Genomic DNA, 25751 nt, shown 5'->3' with positions numbered 1-25751 from the left:
TTATTATGTGTTGTTTTCCTTGCTTCCTCCTCTGTTCTTTCTTCATTTGGTAGGTAAATTCATTTTCTTTTATTCTTTTGAAGTTCCATTTGTCCTTCTTTTTTCTTTTGTCATATCTATGTTAACAAGAATGTGCATGTCTGTCCTTACTGTTCAATTCCGATCTGTTATGTTTAAGGCATATTATGGGTCATGAATTTCTTCATTATTTGAAGGATATACCTTCTTATACATAAAACCTTATCCACTGCCATTTCATACTTTTCATGATTTCTTTCATGTCATCTCATGTTTACTATCCATAGCCATTTTAAGGGATGTTGATGTTGATGTTGATGTTGTATGATTGTTTGATATATATTTTTTGTGTCGATGTTGTATGACTGTTTGATTTTTATGTGTTGATGTTGTATGCTTATTTTGTTTGCATTTACAACCCTATATATACTTTGCTGCATAATTTGTATTGATGTTTCTACTAATAGATTCAGTTCGTTACATCGAACAGATTCAACTCCTCTGAGGCACAACATTTTTTAAAAATAAAATAAGATCATTTTCTCATTCATTTTAATGAATCTTGTTTTTTCATTTCATCATCGACATTCCTCCAAATAATAGGGTATGTAAGCGATACACTTCATCCTTATAGTATTTTTACTCGTACTTGTGTTAGACCAGAACACCGATTTCCTTACTTTCTTTGCAGAATATTCGACTTCATACTGTTGGAATTTTTTGTCCTAAAACTCGTAGTTTGTAAATCATATTCTGTTCAATAAAGTTGTTATTGAGAAATTAAATATTATAATCTTAAATCCAATAAATCAAGTTCCAAGGCTATTTTTTGAATAAACTTGAACTTTATGTGTAAACATAAACGTGGATCAAGTTCGAGTATATAGCCTAAATAGTCTATAGTATATGAAATAAAGGTTGGGCGCCTTATTTAGAGAAACTATGGATGCGGCCCACTTTGTAGTGCAAACGAGGTGATCCTAATCGTTCATGTAGAGACATGAAAGTGGGGGCATCCTATGTAAAATGTTTACATAAGACTGAACCATGAATTAGTCTTTTTTACGTTATAACACCGTTTACTGTTTAAAACTGACTATCTCAATTATTGATGACCTAGGTAACTTAGTCTTAATCCTGAGTTAACTATGAACTCCTGTTCACACGAGATTATCCTTAGATCTGCATAGGTGAGGGCAGCTCATCAGCGTTGGCCCAATAAGCCTCCCATTTCAGGGGTAAGATCGGGTGGATAGCTGGGAACATAGGGTACAAGATGGAATTCACTCCTACCCGCTTTAGGGTTAGTAGATAGGTTGCTCTCTTAAGCACTGAATCCAAGTCTTGAACAAGGGGCCCCACCCTCTCATTGGCCCGAGAGGGATTAAGTTTATAGGTTGAACCTTAAACCAATTGTTCAATAGTGGATTAGTGGGACTTAAGGAGCAAGATGTAATCTTGGGGTAAAACGGTATTTTGACCCAGCCAAGGTTACGAGCAACCTGTGAAGGATTAACTTACTGATTATGGTTTTATCAAATGGACACAAATATATCTATAGTGAGGGGAGTGCAACTACGGGACTTTAGTGGAATGACCCGTTAGTTAACGAATGTTGATTAACTCGGTTTAAAAGAGTTTAGCTAGTTAATCTTGAATCGTTGGAGCCCATGATCTATAGGTCCATTAGGTTCCTCTGCTAGCTCATATGGATTAAACTTAGAACAGTGTGATGAAATAAGTCGAATTGTTCGAATTGGGAGAAGAAAGGGAAACCGACAAATACAGTGATATAGTCGTCGTCTTCTAATTAGAAATAGAGCTTTATGTTTTACATACTATAAGTATGAATGCGGATTCATACTAAGAAGCTCGGAATTGGTCAAAAATAGTAAAAAGTCAAAATGTTGACTTTTGACTTTGAAAAGTCAAACTTTGACCGGCCTTATATTCAAATGTGATTTGAATTTTGGAAAAATGAATGCGGATTCATGCTCGGGAGGTTGGAATTAGTCAAGACGGACAAAATGGTAAAAAGTCAAAATATTGACTTTTGACTTTTGACTAGAAATATCTAATGACCATTTTACCCTTGGACTAAGTTAGTGGGAAAATCCAACATTTTGTTGGATAATCCCACTAACTCTTAGTGGGATATGTGGCTATATGAGATATAGACACCTAGCCCACTAAGTTCCACTAATTGTTAGTGGAACATTAGGTGTTGAGATTTGGCAAATGAATTGCATGCATTTTTGCATGCAATTAGGCTATAAATAGAGGTGTTTTCAAATGTTGAAGGACTTTTGCCTCTTTTATCATTTTCATCATCTCAACAAAAGAAAAAAAAAACTTCCAATCTCATTTTATCTCCATTATTTTCTACACCAAAATTGGGTCCCACAACCCGGTTCTTTGTCTAGAGGATAGCAGTTGAGTACTAGTGGTGGTCTCGGGTAGAATTGGTAAGAAGACATCAAACCTTTTGAAAGCTTCAAAGGTAATACTTCTTAAAACCCTAATTTGATTAGTTTATGGTTACATGTTAATTGTGGCAATTAGGGTAGAAATTCGATTCTTTTTCCGCTGTGCATGACTTAGTTCTATCATGTGGTATCAGAGCATGCTTCATTTTTACCCAATTGCATGTGGTGGGTTCATATTTATTAGATAAATTTTGGTTTGAACTAAAATGGATATATTATGATTTTGGCTCTAGATTAAGTGTTTTTGTTCTAATTATTGTAATTAGCCTTGTTAATGGCTTATTTTTATTGTTGCAAAGTGTTTGTAATTTTTAAAAAAATAAAAAAAGTCATTAGAGTTGAAGCTAGGCTGTAATTGGTTCAACCGGTGAGAGAATTGAAAAAAATGAAGAAAAGAAGGTCACAGACCGAAAACCCGCCTTGACCCGCTTCGCGACCCGCACGCGCCGCGCGCCCCTGCGCCGCGCGCCCGCCTCGCCGCGCGCCTGCCTTCGCCGACCCGTGTGCGCCTGGGCCGTTCAAGCCAATAAATTTGGTTTTTGGGCCGGTTCAAGCGGTTTCGGTTGGTTTTTCAGCCGGTTCGAAGTTTTTGGGAGTGGTTCTGTACTACACCAAATTAATTATGTAATAATTTAGTACTTAGCTTAATTTAGGAGCCAAAAATCAGTCCATTTTAGGGTGTTTTTTTTATTTATGCATGTGATGTATGATTAAATTACTTTAAATTTGTATGTGCATTTTGAATGTCATATAGATTTAAAATCCCACCATAGGTTAACATGTTCATGCATTAAAATGTATGATATAAAGGTTATATTGTATTGTATGCATGTTAATTGATTAATATGGAAATTAATTAATATGATTAATTAATTATTTAATAAATTAAGTTATTCTTGATTAAATATGATTTAATCAAATTAATTATATTTATTGTTTGATTTAATTTAATTAAATATGATTTAATTAAAGTTAAATAAATTAAAATCCATATTAATTGATTGTTTTATACGTTTATATATTGATAAAATGATTGATTAAGTTTAAAAAGTTTTTATAAGTGTTATAAAATAAATTAGACTTTTAAAATCAATAACAAAGATTAAATGCATGCTCACTTAGGTTAAACATATCTTCCATTTTTCATAGAAATAGGTCGATATCTTGTAAAACTGGTTACAAAAGGCTCACCTGGTTCAATCTTGTCAACAAGTCAGATAAGATGACTAAGGTTGGAGGTTCTTAAGTTGACGGTTTACGGAACACCTCCTACCTGGAGATCGTAATCAGTTCTTGAGCCTAGTTAACCTAGTTTTATGAGCATTCGTGAGAGGTGTGAGGTAATAAAAATGGTTTTTCACCTAGACATCATAGGTTAAAATCCTGTATAATGGTTATACTTGGATGTTTTATCTAGACTTAAGATTTGTTTAAGTTAGCCTAAATATAAATCTTGAAGCTTGGATTACCCTATTTTTTTCTCTAGAACACTTCAACTAGAGAAAAATAATGTATTTTAGCTCTAGTGTCCCTAAGAGTTCACACCGTGAGGTCCATGCAGGGCTTTGTGCCGTGCATAGGAGCGGCCTCCCTTCGGAGAGTGTTTGCATGGATCAAAATCAAGGTGAATAGGGGAAGTAGTTCATAGTAAGTGGGTGAGGGATTTGTGGCAGCACATCCCACGGTCTCTTCCATTAGGTCGCACCGTGAGATTTCTATAATATGCCTGCTTGTCTGCCCTGGAGCGACGTTCCCTTCGGAGGGTTGTATTATAGGATTCGGAACACCGCGAACTCCAAACTGGATAGGATTTCTTAGATTAGTTTTCATAAATGATTCTAATCTATGAAATCTGAAAATGGTGGGTAACACTTACAAGAATTACTAAGTTGTTAGTATATTCTTGACTAAAGTAGCGATAACTAAGTGCTATAAAGAATAAAGAGTTATTCTAGAGATAGCATCTAGTCAAGATTGTCTTGGTTCAAAGGAGGAATAATCAACTACCCTTCGGAGAAGGTTGTTCTAAACCTTTGAAATATTGTTGCAAAATACAAATAATGAAAGGGTACATTATTAGTAATTGCTAAATTAGATTGGATATTTTTTATGATTATAGTTTTTTCCTAAAAAGAATATGTTGTTTTCAGCATGAATAGCTCAATAGTTCAACTTTTAGCTTCCGAAAAACTTAATGGCGATAATTATGCGGCTTGGAAATCAAATCTTAACACAATACTAGTGGTTGACGATTTAAGATTTGTCTTAACTGAGGAATGTCCTCAAAACCCTGCCTCTAATGCTAACCGAACTAGTCGGGATGCATATGATCGATGGATAAAAGCTAATGAAAAAGCCCGTGTCTACATTCTTGCCAGCATGTCTGATGTATTGGCAAAGAAACATGAATCCTTAGCCACGGCTAAAGAGATTATGGATTCATTAAGGGGAATGTTTGGGCAACCAGAATGGTCCTTAAGACACGAGGCAGTCAAATACATTTACACTAAGCGTATGAAGGAAGGGACCTCTGTTAGAGAACATGTTCTGGACATGATGATGCACTTCAACATCGCTGAAGTGAATGGTGGTCCCATCGAAGAGGTTAATCAAGTTAGTTTTATCTTAGAGTCTCTTCCGAAGAGCTTCATTCCATTCCAAACGAATGCGTCTTTGAACAAGATAGAATTTAACTTGACAACCCTTCTGAATGAACTCCAGCGATTCCAAAACCTACTATGGGTAAAGGAAAACAAGTGGAAGCAAATGTTGCTACCACAAAAAGAAAATTTATAAGAGGATCGTCCTCTAAAACCAAAGCTGGACCCTCAAAACCTAATGCTCAAATAAAAAAGAAGGGAAAGGGAAAGACTCCCAAACAGAACAAGGGTAAGAAAGTGCAGAAAAAGGTAAGTGTTACCATTGTGGCCAAAACGGGCACTGGTTAAGAAACTGCCCAAAATACCTTGCAGAAAAAAAGGCAGAGAAGGAAACACAAGGTAAATATGATTTACTAGTTGTAGAAACATGTTTAGTGGAATATGAAAATTGTACCTGGATACTAGATTCAGGAGCCACTAACCATATTTGCTTCTCATTTCAGGAAAATAGTTCTTGGAAAAAGCTTTCAGAAGGCGAGATCACTCTCAAGGTTGGAACAGGAGAGATGGTCTCAGCTTCAGCAGTGGGAGATTTAAAGTTTTTTTTAGAGATAGATATGTCATACTTAAGAATGTCTTATATGTACCTCAAATGAAAAGAAATTTAATATCTATCTCTTGTATTTTGGAACAAATGTATAGAATATCTTTTGAAATTAATGAAGCGTTCGTTTTCTATAAAGGTATTCTAGTTTGTTCTGCTATACTTGAAGACAACTTATATAAGTTAAGACCAACTAGAGCAAATTTTGTCTTAAATACTGAAATATTCAGAACAGCTGAAACTCAGAATAAAAGACAAAAAGTTTCTTCTAATGCCTATTTATGGCACTTAAGACTTGGTCACATAAATCTCAATAGGATTGGGAGATTGTTAAAAGTGGGCTTCTAAGTCGTTAGAAAATAACTCTTTACCTCCTTGTGAATCTTGTCTTGAAGGAAAAATGACCAAGAGATCTTTTACTGGAAAAGGTCTAAGAGCCAAAGGACCCTTAGAGCTCGTACATTCGGACCTTTGTGGACCAATGAATGTCAAAGCTCGAGGTGGATATGAATATTTCATTAGCTTCATTGATGATTATTCAAGGTATGGTCATATTTACCTAATACATCATAAGTCTAATAGTCTTGAAAAGTTCAAAGAATATAAGGCTGAAGTAGAAAACGAATTAGGTAAAACAATAAAAATACTTCGATCAGATCGAGGTGGAGAGTATATGGACTTACGATTCCGAGACTATTTAATAGAAAATGGAATCCAGTCACAACTCTCTGCACCTAGTACACCTCAACAGAACGGTGTATCAGAAAGAAGAAACCGGACCTTGTTAGACATGGTTCGCTCTATGATGAGTTTTTCTCAGATGTCAGATTCTTTTTGGGGATATGCTTTAGAAACAGCTGCTTATATTTTGAATAATGTTCCCTCTAAAAGTGTTTCAGAAACACCTTATGAGCTATGGAAAGGGCGTAAAGGCAGTTTACGTCATTTTAGAATTTGGGGTTGTCCAGCACACGTGTTGGTACAAAATCCTAAGAAATTGGAACATCGTTCAAAATTATGCTTTTTATAGGTTATCCAAAAGAATCAAGAGGTGGTTTGTTTTATGATCCTCAAGAAAATAAAATATTTGTGTCAACAAATGCCACATTCTTAGAGGAAGACCACATCAGGGATCATCAACCTCGTAGTAAACTAGTATTAAAAGAAATTTCCAAAAGTGCTATAGATAAACCTAGTTCATCCACTAAGGTAGTTGATAAGACTAGGAAATCTGGTCAATCACATCCTTCTCAACAGTTGAGAGAGCCTCGACGTAGTGGGAGGGTTGTTCATCAGCCTGATCGCTATTTGGGTTTAATTGAAACTCAAGTCGTCATACCTGACGATGGCATAGAGGATCCATTAACCTATAAACAGGCAATGAAAGATGTAGATCGTGACCAATGGATCAAAGCCATGGACCTCGAAATGGAGTCTATGTACTTTAATTCTGTCTGGACTCTAGTAGATCAACCAAATGACGTAAAACCTATTGGTTGTAAATGGATCTACAAGAGAAAACGAGACCATGCCGGTAAAGTACAGACTTTCAAGGCTCGACTTGTGGCAAAGGGTTATATCCAGAGAGGGAGTAGACTATGAGGAAACTTTCTCTCCTGTTGCCATGTTAAAGTCAATTAGAATATTCTTATCCATCGCCACTTTTTATGATTATGAAATTTGGCAGATGGATGTCAAGACAGCTTTTTTGAACGGTAATCTTGAAGAGAGTATCTATATGTCTCAACCAGAGGGGTTTATAGAACAAGATCAAGAACAAAAGGTTTGTAAGCTTAAAAAATCCATTTATGGATTAAAACAAGCTTCTAGATCCTGGAATATAAGATTTGATACTGCGTGATAGAACTAAGTCATGCACAGGGGAAAAGAATCGAATTTCTACCCTAATTGCCACAATTAACATCTAACCATAAAACTAATCAAATTAGGGTTTTAAGAAGTATTACCTTTGAAGCTTTCAAAAGGTTTGATGTCTTCTTACCAATTCTACCCGAGACCACCACTAGTACTCAACTGCTATCCTCTAGACAAAGAACCGGGTTGTGGGACCCAATTTTGGTGTAGAAAGTAATGGAGATAAAATGAGATTGGAAGCTTTCTTTTTTCTTTTGTTGAGATTATGAAATGATAAAAGAGGCAAAAGTCCTTCAACATTTGAAAACATCTCTATTTATAGCCTAATTACATGCAAAAATGCATGCAATTCAATTGCCAAATCTCAACCTAATATTCCACTAACAATTAGTGGAACTTAGTGGGCTAGGTGTCTATATCTCATATAGCCACATATCCACTAAGAGTTAGTGGGATTATCCAACAAAATGTTGGATTTTCCACTAACTTAGTCAAGGGTAAAATGGTCATTAGATTTTTCTAGTCAAAAGTCAAACTTTGACTTTTCTAAGTCAAAAGTCAATATTTTGACTTTTTACCATTTTGTCCGTCTTGACTAATTCCAACCTCCCGAGCATGAATCCGCATTCATTTTTCCAAATTCAAATCACATTTGAATATAAGGCCGTCAAAGTTTGACTTTTCAAAGTCAAAAGTCAACATTTTGACTTTTTAGCATTTTTGACCAATTCCGAGTTTCTTAGTATGAATCCGCATTCATACTTATAGTATGTAAAACATAAAGCTCTATTTCTAATTAGAAGACCGACGATTATATCACTGTATATGTCGGTTTTCCTTTCTTCTCCCTATTCGAACAATTCGACTTATTTCATCACACTGTTCTAAGTTTAATCCATATGAGCTAGCAGAGGAACCTAATGGACCTATAGATCATGGGCTCCAACGATTCAAGATTAACTAGCTAAACTCTTTTAAACCGAGTTAATCAACATTCGTTAACTAACGGGTCATTCCACTAAAGTCCCGTAGTTGCACTCCCCTCACTATAGATATATTTGTGTCCATTTGATAAAACCATAATCAGTAAGTTAATCCTTCACAGGTTGCTCGTAACCTTGGCTGGGTCAAAATACCGTTTTACCCCCAAGATTACATCTTGCTCCTTAAGTCCCACTAATCCACTATTGAACAATTGGTTTAAGGTTCAACCTATAAACTTAATCCCTCTCGGGCCAATGAGAGGGTGGGGCCCCTTGTTCAAGACTTGGATTCAGTGCTTAAGAGAGCAACCTATCTACTAACCCTAAAGCGGGTAGGAGTGAATTCCATCTTGTACCCTATGTTCCCAGCTATCCACCCGATCTTACCCCTGAAATGGGAGGCTTATTGGGCCAACGCTGATGAGCTGCCCTCACCTATGCAGATCTAAGGATAATCTCGTATGAACAGGAGTTCATAGTTAACTCAGGATTAAGACTAAGTTACCTAGGTCATCAATAATTGAGATAGTCAGTTTTAAACAGTAAACGGTGTTATAACGTAAAAATGACTAATTCATGGTTCAGTCTTATGTAAACATTTTACATAGGATGCCCCCACTTTCATGTCTCTACATGAACGATTAGGATCACATCGTTTGTACTACAAAGTGGGCCGCATCCATAGTCTCTCAAAATAAGGCGCCCAACCTTTATTTCATATACTATAGACTATTTAGGCTATATACTCGAACTTGATCCACGTTTATGTTTACACATAAAGTTCAAGTTTATTCAAAAAATAGCCTTGGAACTTTGATTTATTGGATTTAAGATTATAATATTTAATTTCTCAATAACAACTTTATTGAATAGAATATGATTTACAAACTACGAGTTTTAGGACAAAAAATTCCAACAAACTCCCACTTGGACTAAAATTCCTAGTGGTATGAGAGATGTGGTGTGAGAGAATATATATGAAACTAGGGCACATGGCCAATAAGTCTCCCACTTGTCCTAGTTTACAAACATCGTACACCTAAACTGTGTAGGTGACCCTCAAACACTTTAGCCATGAGGGCTTTTGTAAAATGATCAGCTTCCATTGTGGAATCAGCTATACAAGTTTGCTTTATGCTTCTCCAAACTACTGCTCCTCCATTTAGAGTAAATACTGATTCTGATGTAGACTTTCTAACATCTTTATTAGTTTGGAAATCTGAATCAGTGTATCCAGTAAGGATCAGATCCTTTGTACGATACATGAGCATGTAGAATGTTTTTAACGGCTGTCCAGTGATCACGTCCATGATTGGATTGATACCTACTGACCATCCCTACTGAGTAGCAAATGTCAGGTCTAGTACATAACATTGCATACATTAAACTTCCAACAGCGGAAGCATAGGGAATATTTCTCATATCCTCAACTTCTTGAGGTGTCTTAGGACATTGTTCCTTTGACAAATGAATTCCATATCTGTACGGCAGCAGACCCTTTTTGGAATTCTGCATTTTATATCTAGACAACATTTTGTCTATGTAAGATGCTTGAGACATGGCTAGTGTTTTGTTCTTACGGTTTCGAACAATTTGGATTCCGAGAACGTATTGTGCATCTCCCAGATCTTTCATTTGAAATTGCATAGCTAGCCATTTCTTGATATCAGGAAGATATCCTAGTCATTTCCAATAAGTAGAATATCATCTACATATAAGACTAAAAAATGCTATAATGGAATTGACGACCTTTTGTAAACACAAGGCTCGTCAACATTTTGTTCAAAGCCATAAGATTTTGATCGCAATATCAAATCTTATATTCCAGGATCTAGAAGCTTGTTTTAATCCATAAATGGATTTTTTAAGCTTACAAACCTTTTGTTCTTGATCTTGTTTTATAAACCCCTCTGGTTGAGACATATAGATGCTCTCTTCAAGATTACCGTTCAAAAAAGCTGTCTTGACATCCATCTGCCAAATTTCATAATCATAAAAAGTGGCGATGGATAAGAGTATTCTAATTGACTTTAACATGGCAACGGGAGAGAAAGTTTCCTCTAGTCTACTCCCTCTCTCTAGGTATAACCCTTTGCCACAAGTCGAGCCTTAAAAGTCTGTACTTTACCGGCATGGTCTCGTTTTCTCTTGTAGATCCATTTACAACCAATAGGTTTTACGTCATTTGGTTGATCTACTAGAGTCTAGAAAGAATTAAAGTACATAGACTCCATTTCGAGGTCCATGGCTTTGATCCATTGGTCACGATCTACATCTTTCATTGCCTGTTTATAGGTTAATGGATCCTCTATGCCATCGTCAGGTATGACGACTTGAGTTTCAATTAAACCCAAATAGCGATCAGGCTGATGAACAACCCTCCCACTACGTCGAGGCTCTCTCAACTGTTGAGAAGGATGTGATTGACCAGATTTCCTAGTCTTATCAACTACTTTAGTGGATGAACTAGGTTTTATCTATAGCACTTTTGGAAATTTCTTTAAATACTAGTTTACTACGAGGTTGATGATCCCTGATGTGGTATTTTATTTTCTTGAGGATCATAAAACAAACCACCTCTTGATTCTTTTGGATAACCTATAAAAAAGCATAATTTTGAACGATGTTCCAATTTCTTTGGATTTTGTACCAACACATGTGCTGGACAACCCCAAATTTTAAAATGACGTAAACTGCCTTTACGCCCTTTCCATAGCTCATAAGGTGTTTCTGAAACACTTTTAGAGGGAACATTATTCAAAATATAAGCAGCTGTTTCTAAAGCATATCCCCAAAAAGAATCTGACATCTGAGAAAAACTCATCATAGAGCGAACCATGTCTAACAAGGTCCAGTTTCTTCTTTCTGATACACCGTTCTGTTGAGGTGTACTAGGTGCAGAGAGTTGTGACTGGATTCCATTTTCTATTAAATAGTCTCGGAATCGTAAGTCCATATACTCTCCACCTCGATCTGATCGAAGTATTTTTATTGTTTTACCTAATTCGTTTTCTACTTCAGCCTTATATTCTTTGAACTTTTCAAGACTATTAGACTTATGATGTATTAGGTAAATATGACCATACCTTGAATAATCATCAATGAAGCTAATGAAATATTCATATCCACCTCGAGTTTTGACATTCATTGGTCCACAAAGGTCCGAATGTACGAGCTCTAAGGGTCCTTTGGCTCTTAGACCTTTTCCAGTAAAAGATCTCTTGGTCATTTTTCCTTCAAGACAAGATTCACAAGGAGGTAAAGAGTTATCTTCTAACGGACTTAGAAGCCCACTTTTAACCAATCTCCCAATCCTATTGAGATTTATGTGACCAAGTCTTAAGTGCCATAAATAGGCATTAGAAGAAACTTTTTGTCTTTTATTCTGAGTTTCAGCTGTTCTGAATATTTCAGTATTTAAGACAAAATTTGCTCTAGTTGGTCTTAACTTATATAAGTTGTCTTCAAGTATAGCAGAACAAACTAGAATACCTTTATAGAAAACGAACGCTTCATTAATTTCAAAAGATATTCTATACATTTGTTCCAAAATACAAGAGATAGATATTAAATTTCTTTTCATTTGAGGTACATATAAGACATTCTTAAGTATGACATATCTATCTCTAAAAAACAACTTTAAATCTCCCACTGCTGAAGCTGAGACCATCTCTCCTGTTCCAACCTTGAGAGTGATCTCACCTTCTGAAAGCTTTTTCCAAGAACTATTTTCCTGAAATGAGAAGCAAATATGGTTAGTGGCTCCTGAATCTAGTATCCAGGTAGAATTTTCATATTCCACTAAACATGTTTCTACAACTAGTAAATCATATTTACCTTGTGTTTCCTTCTCTGCCTTTTTTTCTGCAAGGTATTTTGGGCAGTTTCTTAACCAGTGCCCGTTTTGGCCACAATGGTAACACTTACCTTTTTCTGCAGCTTTCTTACCCTTGTTCTGTTTGGGAGTCTTTCCCTTTCCCTTCTTTTTTATTTGAGCATTAGGTTTTGAGGGTCCAGCTTTGGTTTTAGAGGACGATCCTCTTATAAATTTTCTTTTTGTGGTAGCAACATTTGCTTCCACTTGTTTTCCTTTACCCATAGTTAGGTTTTGGAATCGCTGGAGTTCATTCAGAAGGGTTGTCAAGTTAAATTCTATCTTGTTCAAAGACGCATTCGTTTGGAATGGAATGAAGCTCTTCGGAAGAGACTCTAAGATAAAACTAACTTGATTAACCTCTTCGATGGGACCACCATTCACTTCAGCGATGTTGAAGTGCATCATCATGTCCAGAACATGTTCTCTAACAGAGGTCCCTTCCTTCATACGCTTAGTGTAAATGTATTTGACTGCCTCGTGTCTTAAGGACCATTCTGGTTGCCCAAACATTCCCCTTAATGAATCCATAATCTCTTTAGCCGTGGCTAAGGATTCATGTTTCTTTGCCAATACATCAGACATGCTGGCAAGAATGTAAACACGGGCTTTTTCATTAGCTTTTATCCATCGATCATATGCATCCCGACTAGTTCGGTTAGCATTAGAGGCAGGGTTTTGAGGACATTCCTCAGTTAAGACAAATCTTAAATCGTCAACCACTAGTATTGTGTTAAGATTTGATTTCCAAGCCGCATAATTATCGCCATTAAGTTTTTCGGAAGCTAAAAGTTGAACTATTGAGCTATTCATGCTGAAAAACAAACATATTCTTTTTAGAAAAAACTATAATCATAAAAAATATCCAATCTAATTTAGCAATTACTAATAATGTACCCTTTCATTATTTGTATTTTGCAACAATATTTCAAAGGTTTAGAACAACCTTCTCCGAAGGGTAGTTGATTATTCCTCCTTTGAACCAAGACAATCTTGACTAGATGCTATCTCAAGAATAACTCTTTATTCTTTATAGCACTTAGTTATCGCTACTTTAGTCAAGAATATACTAACAACTTAGTAATTCTTGTAAGTGTTACCCACCATTTTCAGATTTTATAGATTAGAATCATTTATGAAAACTAATCTAAGAAATCCTATCCAGTTTTGGAGTTCGCGGTGTTCCGAATCCTATAATACAACCCTCCGAAGGGAACGTCGCTCCAGGGCAGACAAGCAGGCATATTATAGAAATCTCACGGTGCGACCTAATGGAAGAGACCGTGGGATGTGCTGCACAAATCCCTCACCCACTTACTATGAACTACTTCCCCTATTCACCTTGATTTTGATCCATGCAAACACTCTCCGAAGGGAGGCCGCTCCTATGCACGGCACAAAGCCCTGCATGGACCTCACGGTGTGAACTCTTAGGGACACTAGAGCTAAAATACATTATTTTTCTCTAGTTGAAGTGTTCTAAAAGAAAAAAAGGGTAATCCAAACTTCAAGATTTATATTTAGGCTAACTTAAACAAATCTTAAGTCTAGATAAAACATCCAAGTATAACCATTATACAGGATTTTAACCTATGATGTCTAGGTGAAAAACCATTTTTATTACCTCACACCTCTCACGAATGCTCATAAAACTAGGTTAACTAGGCTCAAGAACTGATTACGATCTCCAGGTAGGAGGTGTTCCGTAAACCGTCAACTTAAGAACCTCCAACCTTAGTCATCTTATCTGACTTGTTGACAAGATTGAACCAGGTGAGCCTTTTGTAACCAGTTTTACAAGATATCGACCTATTTCTATGAAAAATGGAAGATATGTTTAACCTAAGTGAGCATGCATTTAATCTTTGTTATTGATTTTAAAAGTCTAATTTATTTTATAACACTTATAAAAACTTTTAAACTTAATCAATCATTTTATCAATATATAATAAAAACAATCAATTAATATGGATTTTAATTTATTTAACTTTAATTAAATCATATTTAATTAAATTAAATCAAACAATAATTAATTAATTTGATTAAATCATATTTAATCAAGAATAACTTAATTAATTAAATAATTAATTAATCATATTAATTAATTTCCATATTAATCAATTAACATGCATACAATACAATATAACCTTTATATCATACATTTTAATGCATGAACATGTTAACCTATGGTGGGATTTTAAATCTACACTAGAAGAAAACTACCCTACAATGACAGTTATATATCTCAAAAAATGAATGGAAGAAAAAAAACTGTCACGAAATATAAAATTTCGCGTTTTTGGCGGGAAAAGACGGAATTTTTCGGAAAAACACTTTTCGCAACAGTTATTAACTGTCATAGAATGTTAGGGTTAAATTTTTTTTCTTTTTTCCTTTTCTTTTCTTTTTCCTTTTTCTTTCTTTTCCCTATTTCCTTCTTCCTCCCGTGCGTCCTTCCCCTTCCCCCAGCTGCAACCGCCGCGCCTCTTCTCCTTCCTCCGTACGTCGCGACGACTCCACCGTCTCCTTCTCCCTTCCCTTCTTTTCGTTCCTTCCCGCCGCAGCCCAGCCGCAGCCAGCCGTCTTTCTCTTCCGTTTTCTTCCCGCCGTAGCCCCGCGATCTGCCGTCTCCATCTCTGGATCGCCAAGCAACCCTGCAGCAGTCGTTCCGCGCGCCGATCTGCCGTCTCCATCACCGGTTCTGTCTTCGTCGAAGCCCGAGTCGCCGTGTGAACCAGTAACCGCCACGTTCGCCGCTCACAACCGCCAGTCGTCGATCCACATTCTGTTTTCCTCTTCATTCAATTTCCCCTGAAAAAACCCTCCACATCGAATTTCAAGACAATCGAAGCAACCTCAAGAGGGAAATCAAGACAATCAAGCCGTCCGATGGGTGGTGCCTGTTTTTGATTGGTTGCAACGCGAAGGGGCTTTGGCTTTGGGCCTGAAGGCCCTTTGGTTGAGGAATTTTGGGATAATGTTAGAAGATACGCAATTTACGCCCTTACTGTGAGTACCGGTGCTATATATACTATTCTTCACTTTATTTTGGAACTGATTTTTGGGGGTGCCATTCTCCAAGGTAAACCACATATTGCCTTCTCTATCTTCGTTCTTTTCTTTCTGCGTTGGAGTTTCAGAACTGACAATTTTATAGTTTGTAGTTTATAATTTCTCATTGAATTGGATAGTAGTAGAAAGAGAGGTCTTCCGATTAAGATGGATAAAGTTTATTATAATATTATTGTTTATTTTTTTACCATATTAGTTTGATGTCACTGTCAATTCATGAATGCATTTGATGCTTGTAATGGTTGAAGAATTAAACATATTTTTCTAGAAGAAGAAACCATTGTTTAAATAATGATCTCAACGAAGTTCTACTTCCTATGTTTGTTTCAGTTTTTTGAAGTGGAATGAACAAAACTACAAATGTTTATCAAACTGCCTTTCAAGTGTATGGTATTAAAAAGTGTAATGGAATTGGAGGCTCTGATGAAATGAAACATCAAAAGATAGACATAACTTAAATTTCTTTAGGTAAAATTCTGCGTTAATTGTATTTCTTAGTTGAAGTGAAATTTACTTTTCATTCAATTGCATCAGTGTCTGCATGAAATATTGTGATGTGGCTTTGATGTTCCACACTGATATGTTAATTTTGACATTTTGAATAACATTGAGAACTTTCCACTTTTCAAACCTCTATTGGTTTGTATCTTAATTAACAGTTGTTGAATTATGAAATGTCACCTACACTTGTAAATTATTTAATTATCGTTTATTTCTTCTTTTCAGTGAAATATATATTTTGCACCTATTCTTTGGCAAGAAGTTTAAAGTCACACTCATATTTATTGTGCTAAAAATTTCTGATGTGTTGCCATAAATATTTTGTCTTTTTTCTACTATTTACTCTGAAAGAATATTGCTTTTTTTTTTTTTTGTAATGGGTGTTTAATGATTCCTATGAGTTACCACATTTGTGATTTTCTATGTTTCTCGGTTTGTGAAGAGGCATTCACCATTTACCTATATTATTGTGGACAATAAAACGTAAGTATTTGATTTCCATGCTCCTCCTCTGTAATTGAGTGTAAAGGTCGTCTTGTTTTGGCTTGTTTTGGTTTCATCTTGCCCCTGTATATTCTTCTCTCTATTTTGGTTACTGGTGTTAAACTTTACTCTAAAAAATATGGACGTGGTTAGAACTTTGAAAAAATGCAAATGCAGTATCCTTTGATTTTGATTGCATAATTTGGATTTAGTGAAATCATTGAGGTAGCCTTGCACCGTTTGGATTTTGATAGCATATTGCAAATGTGTGTATTTTGTAGCGAAAACTATGTGAGAATATGTATGGTTATTCTCTATTGTCCTTCATTTTTTATGTTTGTTGTCCTTCAATTTAGAAATTTGTTATTTTTTAGAAGATCATCATTGATAACATCATCGGCCATGTTTATGATCATAGAAAACTTATCTTCTGATGCATGCTATTGATTCTGTACCAAGATTTTCAATATCTTCAACTCATGTAGCATTTTTTTTATGTGAGATCTTAAGACCTAGATAGCAAGCAGCTTTAACTCTCCTTCAAACGCTGTTTGATCGTTTGTATGTTGACAAGCAAATGCAATGGGTCTTAAACCCTTTTCTTCCATTCTCTAATCTTCTTTTCCAGGTTTAACCTCTTTGTTTACTTGTAAAATAACATATTATCTTTAATCTTTAAAACGTGTTGATTAATTTTTTGCCATGTTTCTAGTGGATTACTTTGGTGAGGAGACATGCTGAAGTTGTATTGAATGATGAAATAATATTCTTCTCTTTATGAAATTTTGTAAGGTGCAGAATAAAAGTTTCAAGTAGTTCAATTTAAGCTTCGGTTTAGTAGCTAGTTGTTTTTAGGTTTTTAAAATTAACCTAACGATTTACATCTTTCTAAAGTACAAAAGTTAAACTTTTAGCTAAATAAAAAAAAAGTTCAAAACAAAAACTGTTTTTTCATGGTTCTAAAAAAAAAACAAAAACCAAATAGTTATCAATGGAAAGTATTTTATATTGTAAGAACGTTTGATATCCCAAACTATGGACCTAAGTTTTTGATAGATGATATGTTCTTATTCTCAAATAGTTAATATTAGTTTCTACTGTAGTTCAAAACTCTAAATGCAAAGTTTTTATTTTCTTTGACATTTGTTGTATGGTAGTAGTTCAAAACTCTCTATTGTAGTTTACAAAATGTAACTTTTGCGTTTTTATTAGGTTTTGCATGAATATGATCTACTATAGTGTTGAAGCTACCAAGTAAGTGATTATATTACACAACAATTAAGGAGGGTCTTTTTACAACGAGTTATATTGTTATGTTTAATGTTACTCTTATGAGTTTTATTGATATGTTAATATTACTTTGTTGCTTCATACCCAAGTTGTTGATTCATATCTCTATTGTTCGTCCCTATTTTGATATTGATTTTTCCTTTGTTTTTTGTTTATTACCTAAATTGTGCTATTTGCTATCATTTCCTTCTTTAAATATTATTGGCATTTGACCTTTTGATTTTGTTTGGGCACTTTGGTGTCCTATTTGTTTTAGTTTTGTTATAAAACAGAAGTTTTGACTTCTATGGTCAACATGAAAGATGAAAACAAAGGTCGTTGGTTCATAAAGCTAAGGTTTGTTCAACTAGTTATGAATGTTGATATATTGTTCTCGTATGATCAATTGATTTTGGATGATTATCTGCTTTTGGGTTCTTATAAAATGATTTGTACTAGTCAAAAATGATTTTTAATCCTCTGGAGACCACTCTCCAACATTCTCTTTTTTTGTCTTAAACAGCTAGATTGAGATATTGAGAGTGTTTTTTGGCGACAGATTAGAGCGATTTTCAGGTGAGTTTCCGTTGTGTGTTTGTTTTAGTTGTGGGTTCTTTTAGGATTCTTCTAACCTGTGCACATTTTTAGCAGTTAGTATGATAAGCATACTATCTATACACCTAAAACCCATTGTACTATTTATTATTGACGTATTCAATATTGATTGTGGACTGTGTATTCTAGAGAGAAAGAGTGAGCTGGTATGTTTTTGGTATGTGTATTCTAGAGAGAAAGAGTAGCAGTATGTTTTGTTTGCTGTGTTTGCCTAATATAGTCCTCATGGTCTTCTCTTTTCATTCATGGAATCAAGTGTTGAAGTTCTTGTTTGTGTCTGTATTTTGTTGAGACTTGATTTAGTTATTCATTGACTGTACGTATGTGTATGGATTCTTTGTAGGTTCAACTGGAGTCGACAAGTTCATGAGTTTTGTTTCAAATATCATTTCCAGAAACGAACATTCTCGGTTGGTCCAGTCAAATATATTCGAATGTTATTTAAGATATTTTTGATTAAGGTTAGTATTTCGTACATGTGGATTACTGAAACTTGTATTAAGATGTACAAATATTATAAATCGTATTATAGTGTATATATATTAAAGTGTTGGCTATTTCTTGTACATTGGTGTGAAACTTGTATAATTTCAAATTTTGTCATTCTCAGCTACATTATTGTCATTCTAATGGTCGTGTAATGGTGGAGCTGCATGGAGAACAAAATAAAACTATAGGAAATTGAGAAAGTGATAGTTAATAGTTGTTGTAAATTGGAGAACGATGACAGTTATTTAACAAAATAAATTGTCACGATTGCTCTATATGTGACAGGAATAACATGTCGTCATAAGATAAACAATGACAATTTTTTTAAAAAAAAAACTGTCACGATTGCATTATATTATTGAATGGAAAAAAATGTCGTCAATGGCAAACAATGACATTTAATGTTATCGAAAAACTGTCACGATTGCACAATCGTTGACTGGAAAAAAATGTCGTCAATAACTAAACAATGACATTTTTACAAAAAAAAACTGTCGCGAAAAACATATTCATGACAATTAATACATGTCACGATAATAGAATTCGTGACAATTATTAACTGTCGTTAATAAAAAATGATGATAGTTATTGAATGTTAAAAAATAATTATGACAGTATGAATGTCGTTGAATGTTGATTAACGACATTTATTTCATGTCATAAAACAACCTATTGCGACAGTTTTCAAAAACTGTCGCGAAGGCCTTTCCATGACCCCGCTCTATGACTGAAAATAACTGTCACGAAATCCGTTCGCGACAGTAAATAACTGTCGTCGTAGCCCACTTTTGTACTAGTGCTATATGACATTCAAAATGCACATACAAATTTAAAGTAATTAATCATACATCACATGCATAAATAAAAAAGAACACCCTAAAATGGACTGATTTTGGCTCCTAAATTAAGCTAAGTGCTAAAATTATTACATAATAATTTGGTGTATACAGAACCACTCCACAAAAACTTCGAACCGGCTAAAAAACCAACCGAAACCGCTTGAACCGGCCCAAAAACCAAATTATTGGCTTGAACTGGCCCAGGCGCACACGGTCGTGCGAAGGCAGGCGCGCGAGCGAAGGCGGCGGCGGGCGCAGGAGGGCGCGCAGGCGCGCGGCGGTCGCGAAGCGGTCAAGGCGGGTTTTCGGGTCTGTGACCTCTTTCTTCATTTTTTTCAATTCTCTCACTCGGTTGAACCAATTACAGCCTAGCTTCAACTCTAATGACTTTTTTTATTTTTTTAAAAATTACAAACACTTGCAACAATAAAAATAAGCCATCAACAAGGCTAATTACAATAATTAGAACAAAAACACTTAATCTAGAGCCAAAATCATAATATATCCATTTTAGTTCAAACCAAAATTTATCTAATAAATATGAACCCACCACATGCAATTGGTAAAAATGAGCATGCTCTGATACCACATGATAGAACTAAGTCATGCACAGCGGAAAAAAATCGAATTTCTACCCTAATTGCCACAATTAACATGTAACCATAAACTAATCAAATAGGTTTAAGAAGTATTACCTTTGAAGCTTTCAAAAGGTTTGATGTCTTCTACCAATTCTACCCGAGACCACCACTAGTACTGCAACTGCTATCCTCTAGACAAAGAACCGGGATGTGGGACCCAATTTTGGTGTAGAAAATAATGGAGATAAAATGAGATTGGAAGCTTTCTTTTTCTTTTGTTGAGATGAAAATGATAAAAAGAGGCAAAAGTCCTTCAACATTTGAAAACATCTCTATTTATAAGCCTAATTACATGCAAAAATGCATAGCAATTCAATTGCCAAATCTCAACACCTAATATCCACTAACAATAGTGGAACTTAGTGGGCTAGGTTCTATACTCATATAGCCACATATCCCACTAAGTTAGTGGATTATCCAACAAAATGTGATTTTCCCACTAACTTAGTCCAAGGGAAAATGGTCATTAGATATTCTAGTCAAAAGTCAAAAGTCAATATTTGACTTTTACCATTTGTCCGTCTTGACTAATTCCAACCTCCCGAGCAGAATCCGCATTCATTTTTCCAAAATTCAAATCACATTTGAAATAAGCCGTCAAAGTTTGACTTTTTCAAATCAAAAGTCAAATTTGACTTTTCTATTTTTTGACAAATTCGAGCTTCTTATGAATCCGCATTCATACTTATAGTATAAAACTAAAGCTCTATTTCTAATTAGAAGATCGACGACTATATCACTGTATATGTCGGTTTCCCTTTCTTCTCCCAATTCGAACAATTCGACTTATTTCATCACACTGTTCTAAGTTTAATCCATATGAGCTAGCAGAGGAACCTAATGGACCTATAGATCATGGGCTCCAACGATTCAAGATTAACTAGCTAAACTCTTTTAAACCGAGTTAATCAACATTCGTTAACTAACGGGTCATTCCACTAAAGTCCGTAGTTGCACTCCCCCACTATAGATATATTTGTGTCCATTTGATAAAACCATAATCAGTAAGTTAATCCTTCACAGGTTGCTCGTAACCTTGGCTGGGTCAAAATACCGTTTTACCCCCAAGATTACATCTTGCTCCTTAAGTCCCACTAATCCACTATTGAACAATTGGTTTAAGGTTCAACCTATAAACTTAATCCCTCTCGGGCCAATGAGAGGGTGGGGCCCCTTGTTCAAGACTTGGATTCAGTGCTTAAGAGAGCAACCTATCTACTAACCTAAAGCGGGTAGGAGTGAATTCCATCTTGTACCCTATGTTCCCAGCTATCCACCCGATCTTACCCCTGAAATGGGAGGCTTATTGGGCCAACGCTGATGAGCTGCCCTCACCTATGCAGATCTAAGGATAATCTCATGTGAACAGGAGTTCATAGTTAACTCAGGATTAAGACTAAGTTACCTAGGTCATCAATAATTGAGATAGTCAGTTTTAAAAGTAAACGGTGTTATAACGTAAAAAAGACTAATTCATGGTTCAGTCTTATGTAAACATTTTACATAGGATGCCCCCACTTTCATGTCTCTACATGAACGATTAAGATCACCTCGTTTGTACTACAAAGTGGGCCGCATCCATAGTTTCTCTAAATAAGGCGCCCAACCTTTATTTCATATACTATAGACTATTTAGGCTATATACTCGAACTTGATCCACGTTTATGTTTACACATAAAGTTCAAGTTTATTCAAAAAATAGCCTTGGAACTTGATTTATTGGATTTAAGATTATAAATAATTTCTCAATAACAACTTTATTGAACAGAATATGATTTACAAACTACGAGTTTTAGGACAAAAAATTCCAACAGTATGAAGTCGAATATTCTGCAAAGAAAGTAAGGAAATCGGTGTTCTGGTCTAACACAAGTACGAGTAAAAATACTATAAGGATGAAGTGTATCGCTTACATACCCTATTATTTGGAGGAATGTCGATGATGAAATGAAAAACAAGATTCATTAAAATGAATGAGAAAATGATCTTATTTTATTTTTAAAAAATGTTGTGCCTCAGAGGAGTTGAATCTGTTCGATGTAACGAACTGAATCTATTAGTAGAAACATCAATACAAATTATGCAGCAAAGTATATATAGGGTTGTAAATGCAAACAAAATAAGCATACAATCAACACATAAAAATCAAACAGTCATACAACATCGACACAAAAAATATATATCAAACAATCATACAACATCAACATCAACATCAACATCCTTAAAATGGCTATGGATAGTAAACATGAGATGACATGAAAGAAATCATGAAAAGTATGAAATGGCAGTGGATAAGGTTTTATGTATAAGAAGGTATATCCTTCAAATAATGAAGAAATTCATGACCCATAATATGCCTTAAACATAACAGATCGAATTGAACAGTAAGGAGACATGCACATTCTTGTTACACATAGATATGACAAAAGAAAAAAGAAGGACAAATGGAACTTCAAAAGAATAAAAGAAAGAATTTACCTACCAAATGAAGAAAGAACAGAGGAGGAAGCAAGGAAAACAACACATAATAAAATACAACAAATGAAGTGCTATATATAGAGGGATAGATGGTCAAGTATGCCTTTATTGACCCATACCAAAAAATAAAAGAAGGGAACCTCTTTAAATGACAGAAGTGTACAGAAAAGAGGAGGACATAGTCAAAACCTACCACATTAAGACAAAGATAAGCTATGAATAGACAAATGCATAACCAAGGAAAATGATTGAACACAGACAGTGCAATGTTATGGATTGATGAGATTTGCTTACAAATAAAGAGAATAAAACAGAACAGACAGTTGCTTGCAAATAAAGAGAGCAGACTTCACAGCAACTCAACATCATAAGGCATCTTAATTGCAAGTAAACTGAAACTGTAAACATAGTTACTCAAATGTCAAATGTCAAAAGAAATAAATATGACAACATATTTCTTAGTGTCAAAAGAAATAAATATGACAACATATTTCTTAGGGCACCAATTAAAAAACATGCCTGAAAATGCAGTGTTCAGATTGCTAAACATCGTAGCAACAAGAAATTCAAACAAACAAAACTAATCAAAACATGAAAAACAAGGACAACATTGTAGTTTCAGACGGGGATGGCCAAAAATGAAAAAATATGGAAGGACATTGAAGTAAGAACAAAACTACTTACGAATAATTTTCCAGACAAGCACATAAACAAAAGTAATTACAAATAATTATGAATTCAAAGAAACAAAACTAATCAAAAACATGGAAAATAAACAACATTGTAGTTTCAAAGAGGATGCCCAAAATGAAAAAACATGAAACGTAAATTGAATAAGAAACAAAACTACTTCAAATAATTTTTCAGAGAAGCACATAAACAAAAGTAATTACGAATAATTATGAATTTAAACAAACAAAACTAATCAGAAACATGAAAAACAAACAACAACATTGCAGTTTCAAACAGGGATGACCGAATATGAAAAATTGGAAGTAAATTGAAGAAAAAAACAAAAACAATTACAAATAATTATTCAGACAAGTACATAAACAGAATTAATCACAAATAATTATTCAGACAATACATAAGTGTAATCCTTATCATCAGCTTCGATAGAAACTCAAAATCCAACCACTTACCTCCAACCCTACTTGCTCAAACATCCAATTGCAGAAGATGATAGTAACGATAGTGTAGGAAGTGTCCAAATCAGAGAGAAAAAATACTCGATCGCAAATGGAGTCCAAGCGGCAAGGGGAAGTGGAAGGGGAAAACTGAGTCGGAATTGCATGTTCACCAAGAAGAGTGGTGAACATGCAAGCGATTGAGTTTCGGAGGTAAAGTGCAAAACTCGGTCGTTCAACAAAATCAAAAGGGATACCCATTTGTTCGGACAACGCTGTGAGCGAAGCCTTCAACGAAACTTGGAGGACGACGAGTAGGAGAGAAACAAAATTAAGAAATTTTAATCTGTTTTTAAACTTTTAAAAATGGTTCAAAAGTTCTATAAGTTAGTTTTGTATGAAAACTATTAAAATTTTGTTTCAAAAGTATCCTCCAACTATTCAAAAATTTTCATAACACTCTTAAACTTATAAAAAATTCAAAAATACTTTCATTTATCTAATTTTTAAACAAAATTTCTTATCCTCTAAAATAAAATCAAAACTTTAAGTTAAAACTATAGTTTTAAATTTTCATCCATATGTAGGCATTTCTATCGATATTTTCACATTTTCATGTGTTTTGATATTGATAGTAATGAAGCAATATTTCCATTAACCATAGAAAAATGCACAAATCACAACAAATAAACATAAAAATACACTAATATAAAATATAAATAAACATGTTTACTTATTTGAAAATAATAAAATATTTATTTACTAATTTAAAAATTATTTTTTAATTATTGTTTTTATAATAATTTTTCAAAAATATCTATCGAAATCAAATTTATGTAATATCAAGACTTCAATATATCAGTCAACATTCATATCTTAAACATGATTTAAACCATACAATTTTACAAATTTCACGAAGTTTTCTCGTAAAACAATTACTAGTCAAATAAAAACATCTCACGTTGAGAGATCTATCAGACTATCACTATATGTAAAGTCATATACATTTTGTTATTTGACAATGACAACAATAACTATTGAGAAGGGTTATGTTTGTGATCTATGATTATGGGTTATAGTCAGATAAAAATAAAACTATAGTTTTAATTTAAAATTTTTATTTTTATTTATAAATTGTGCAAAATTTGGAGATTATCTTTTAATTTTTTTTTTTTTTAAGCATAAGGGTATTATATTTTTTAAAACTTTTTAATAGTTGAGGGTTATTTTTTAGGAAAATTGCATAGGATGACATTTTGAGAATATAATTTTAGAATTTTTAAATATGGTAAAATTTTTACTTCTTCATCTTAAATTTGACATTATTTAAACTACCATTCAATAACTTATTTTTCTTCATGTCCTACTCATTATTATTTATGCTCCATTTTAAGCCCTAATTACTTGTTTATTCTTATACTAGAAAAATTATTTATTCTTTCTGTCTTCATCTTAATTTTAAAATATCAATAGTACATTAGTTTTAATATGAATAATATAATATAATGGTTGTTGATTGGAGTAATTTAACTTTATTTGTGATTTTTTTTTACTTTCTTTATGTGTATTTTGAGTTGAATTTGATTCCAAATGATTTTCTTTTATTTTTTTATATTAATTTTTTTGTTTTACTCTGTCTCAGTTTCGTATGATAGTATTGTAGTATACTTATATTATATGTATTAGTTGGTTAATATACTTACTACGTGGTTTTCATTTTTTCAAATTTTATGTAGTTTATTAGAGTATTATTAAGTATATGAATGATGTAATTCAATATATCATTATCAAGTATAT

General features: G+C 34.1%; 1 protein-coding gene across 1 annotated transcript in view; it reads right to left on the bottom strand.

Annotated features, from left to right (window-relative positions):
- LOC101215874 (disease resistance protein At4g27190-like) overlaps positions 1 to 24215 on the bottom strand; it is a 31874-nt gene extending 7659 nt beyond the window's left edge. The window contains 1 exon segment of the mRNA XM_031886204.1: positions 23970 to 24215. Within this exon segment, the coding sequence (XP_031742064.1) occupies positions 23970 to 24215 (246 nt within the window).
- Positions 24216 to 25751: the final 1536 nt, after the last annotated feature.

This window comes from Cucumis sativus, chromosome 1 (genome assembly GCF_000004075.3).
Source record: "Cucumis sativus cultivar 9930 chromosome 1, Cucumber_9930_V3, whole genome shotgun sequence".
Taxonomy (NCBI): Eukaryota; Viridiplantae; Streptophyta; class Magnoliopsida; order Cucurbitales; family Cucurbitaceae; genus Cucumis; species Cucumis sativus.
Note: the sequence above shows the minus strand (reverse complement) of the source record. Positions and strands in the feature narration are given on the sequence as shown.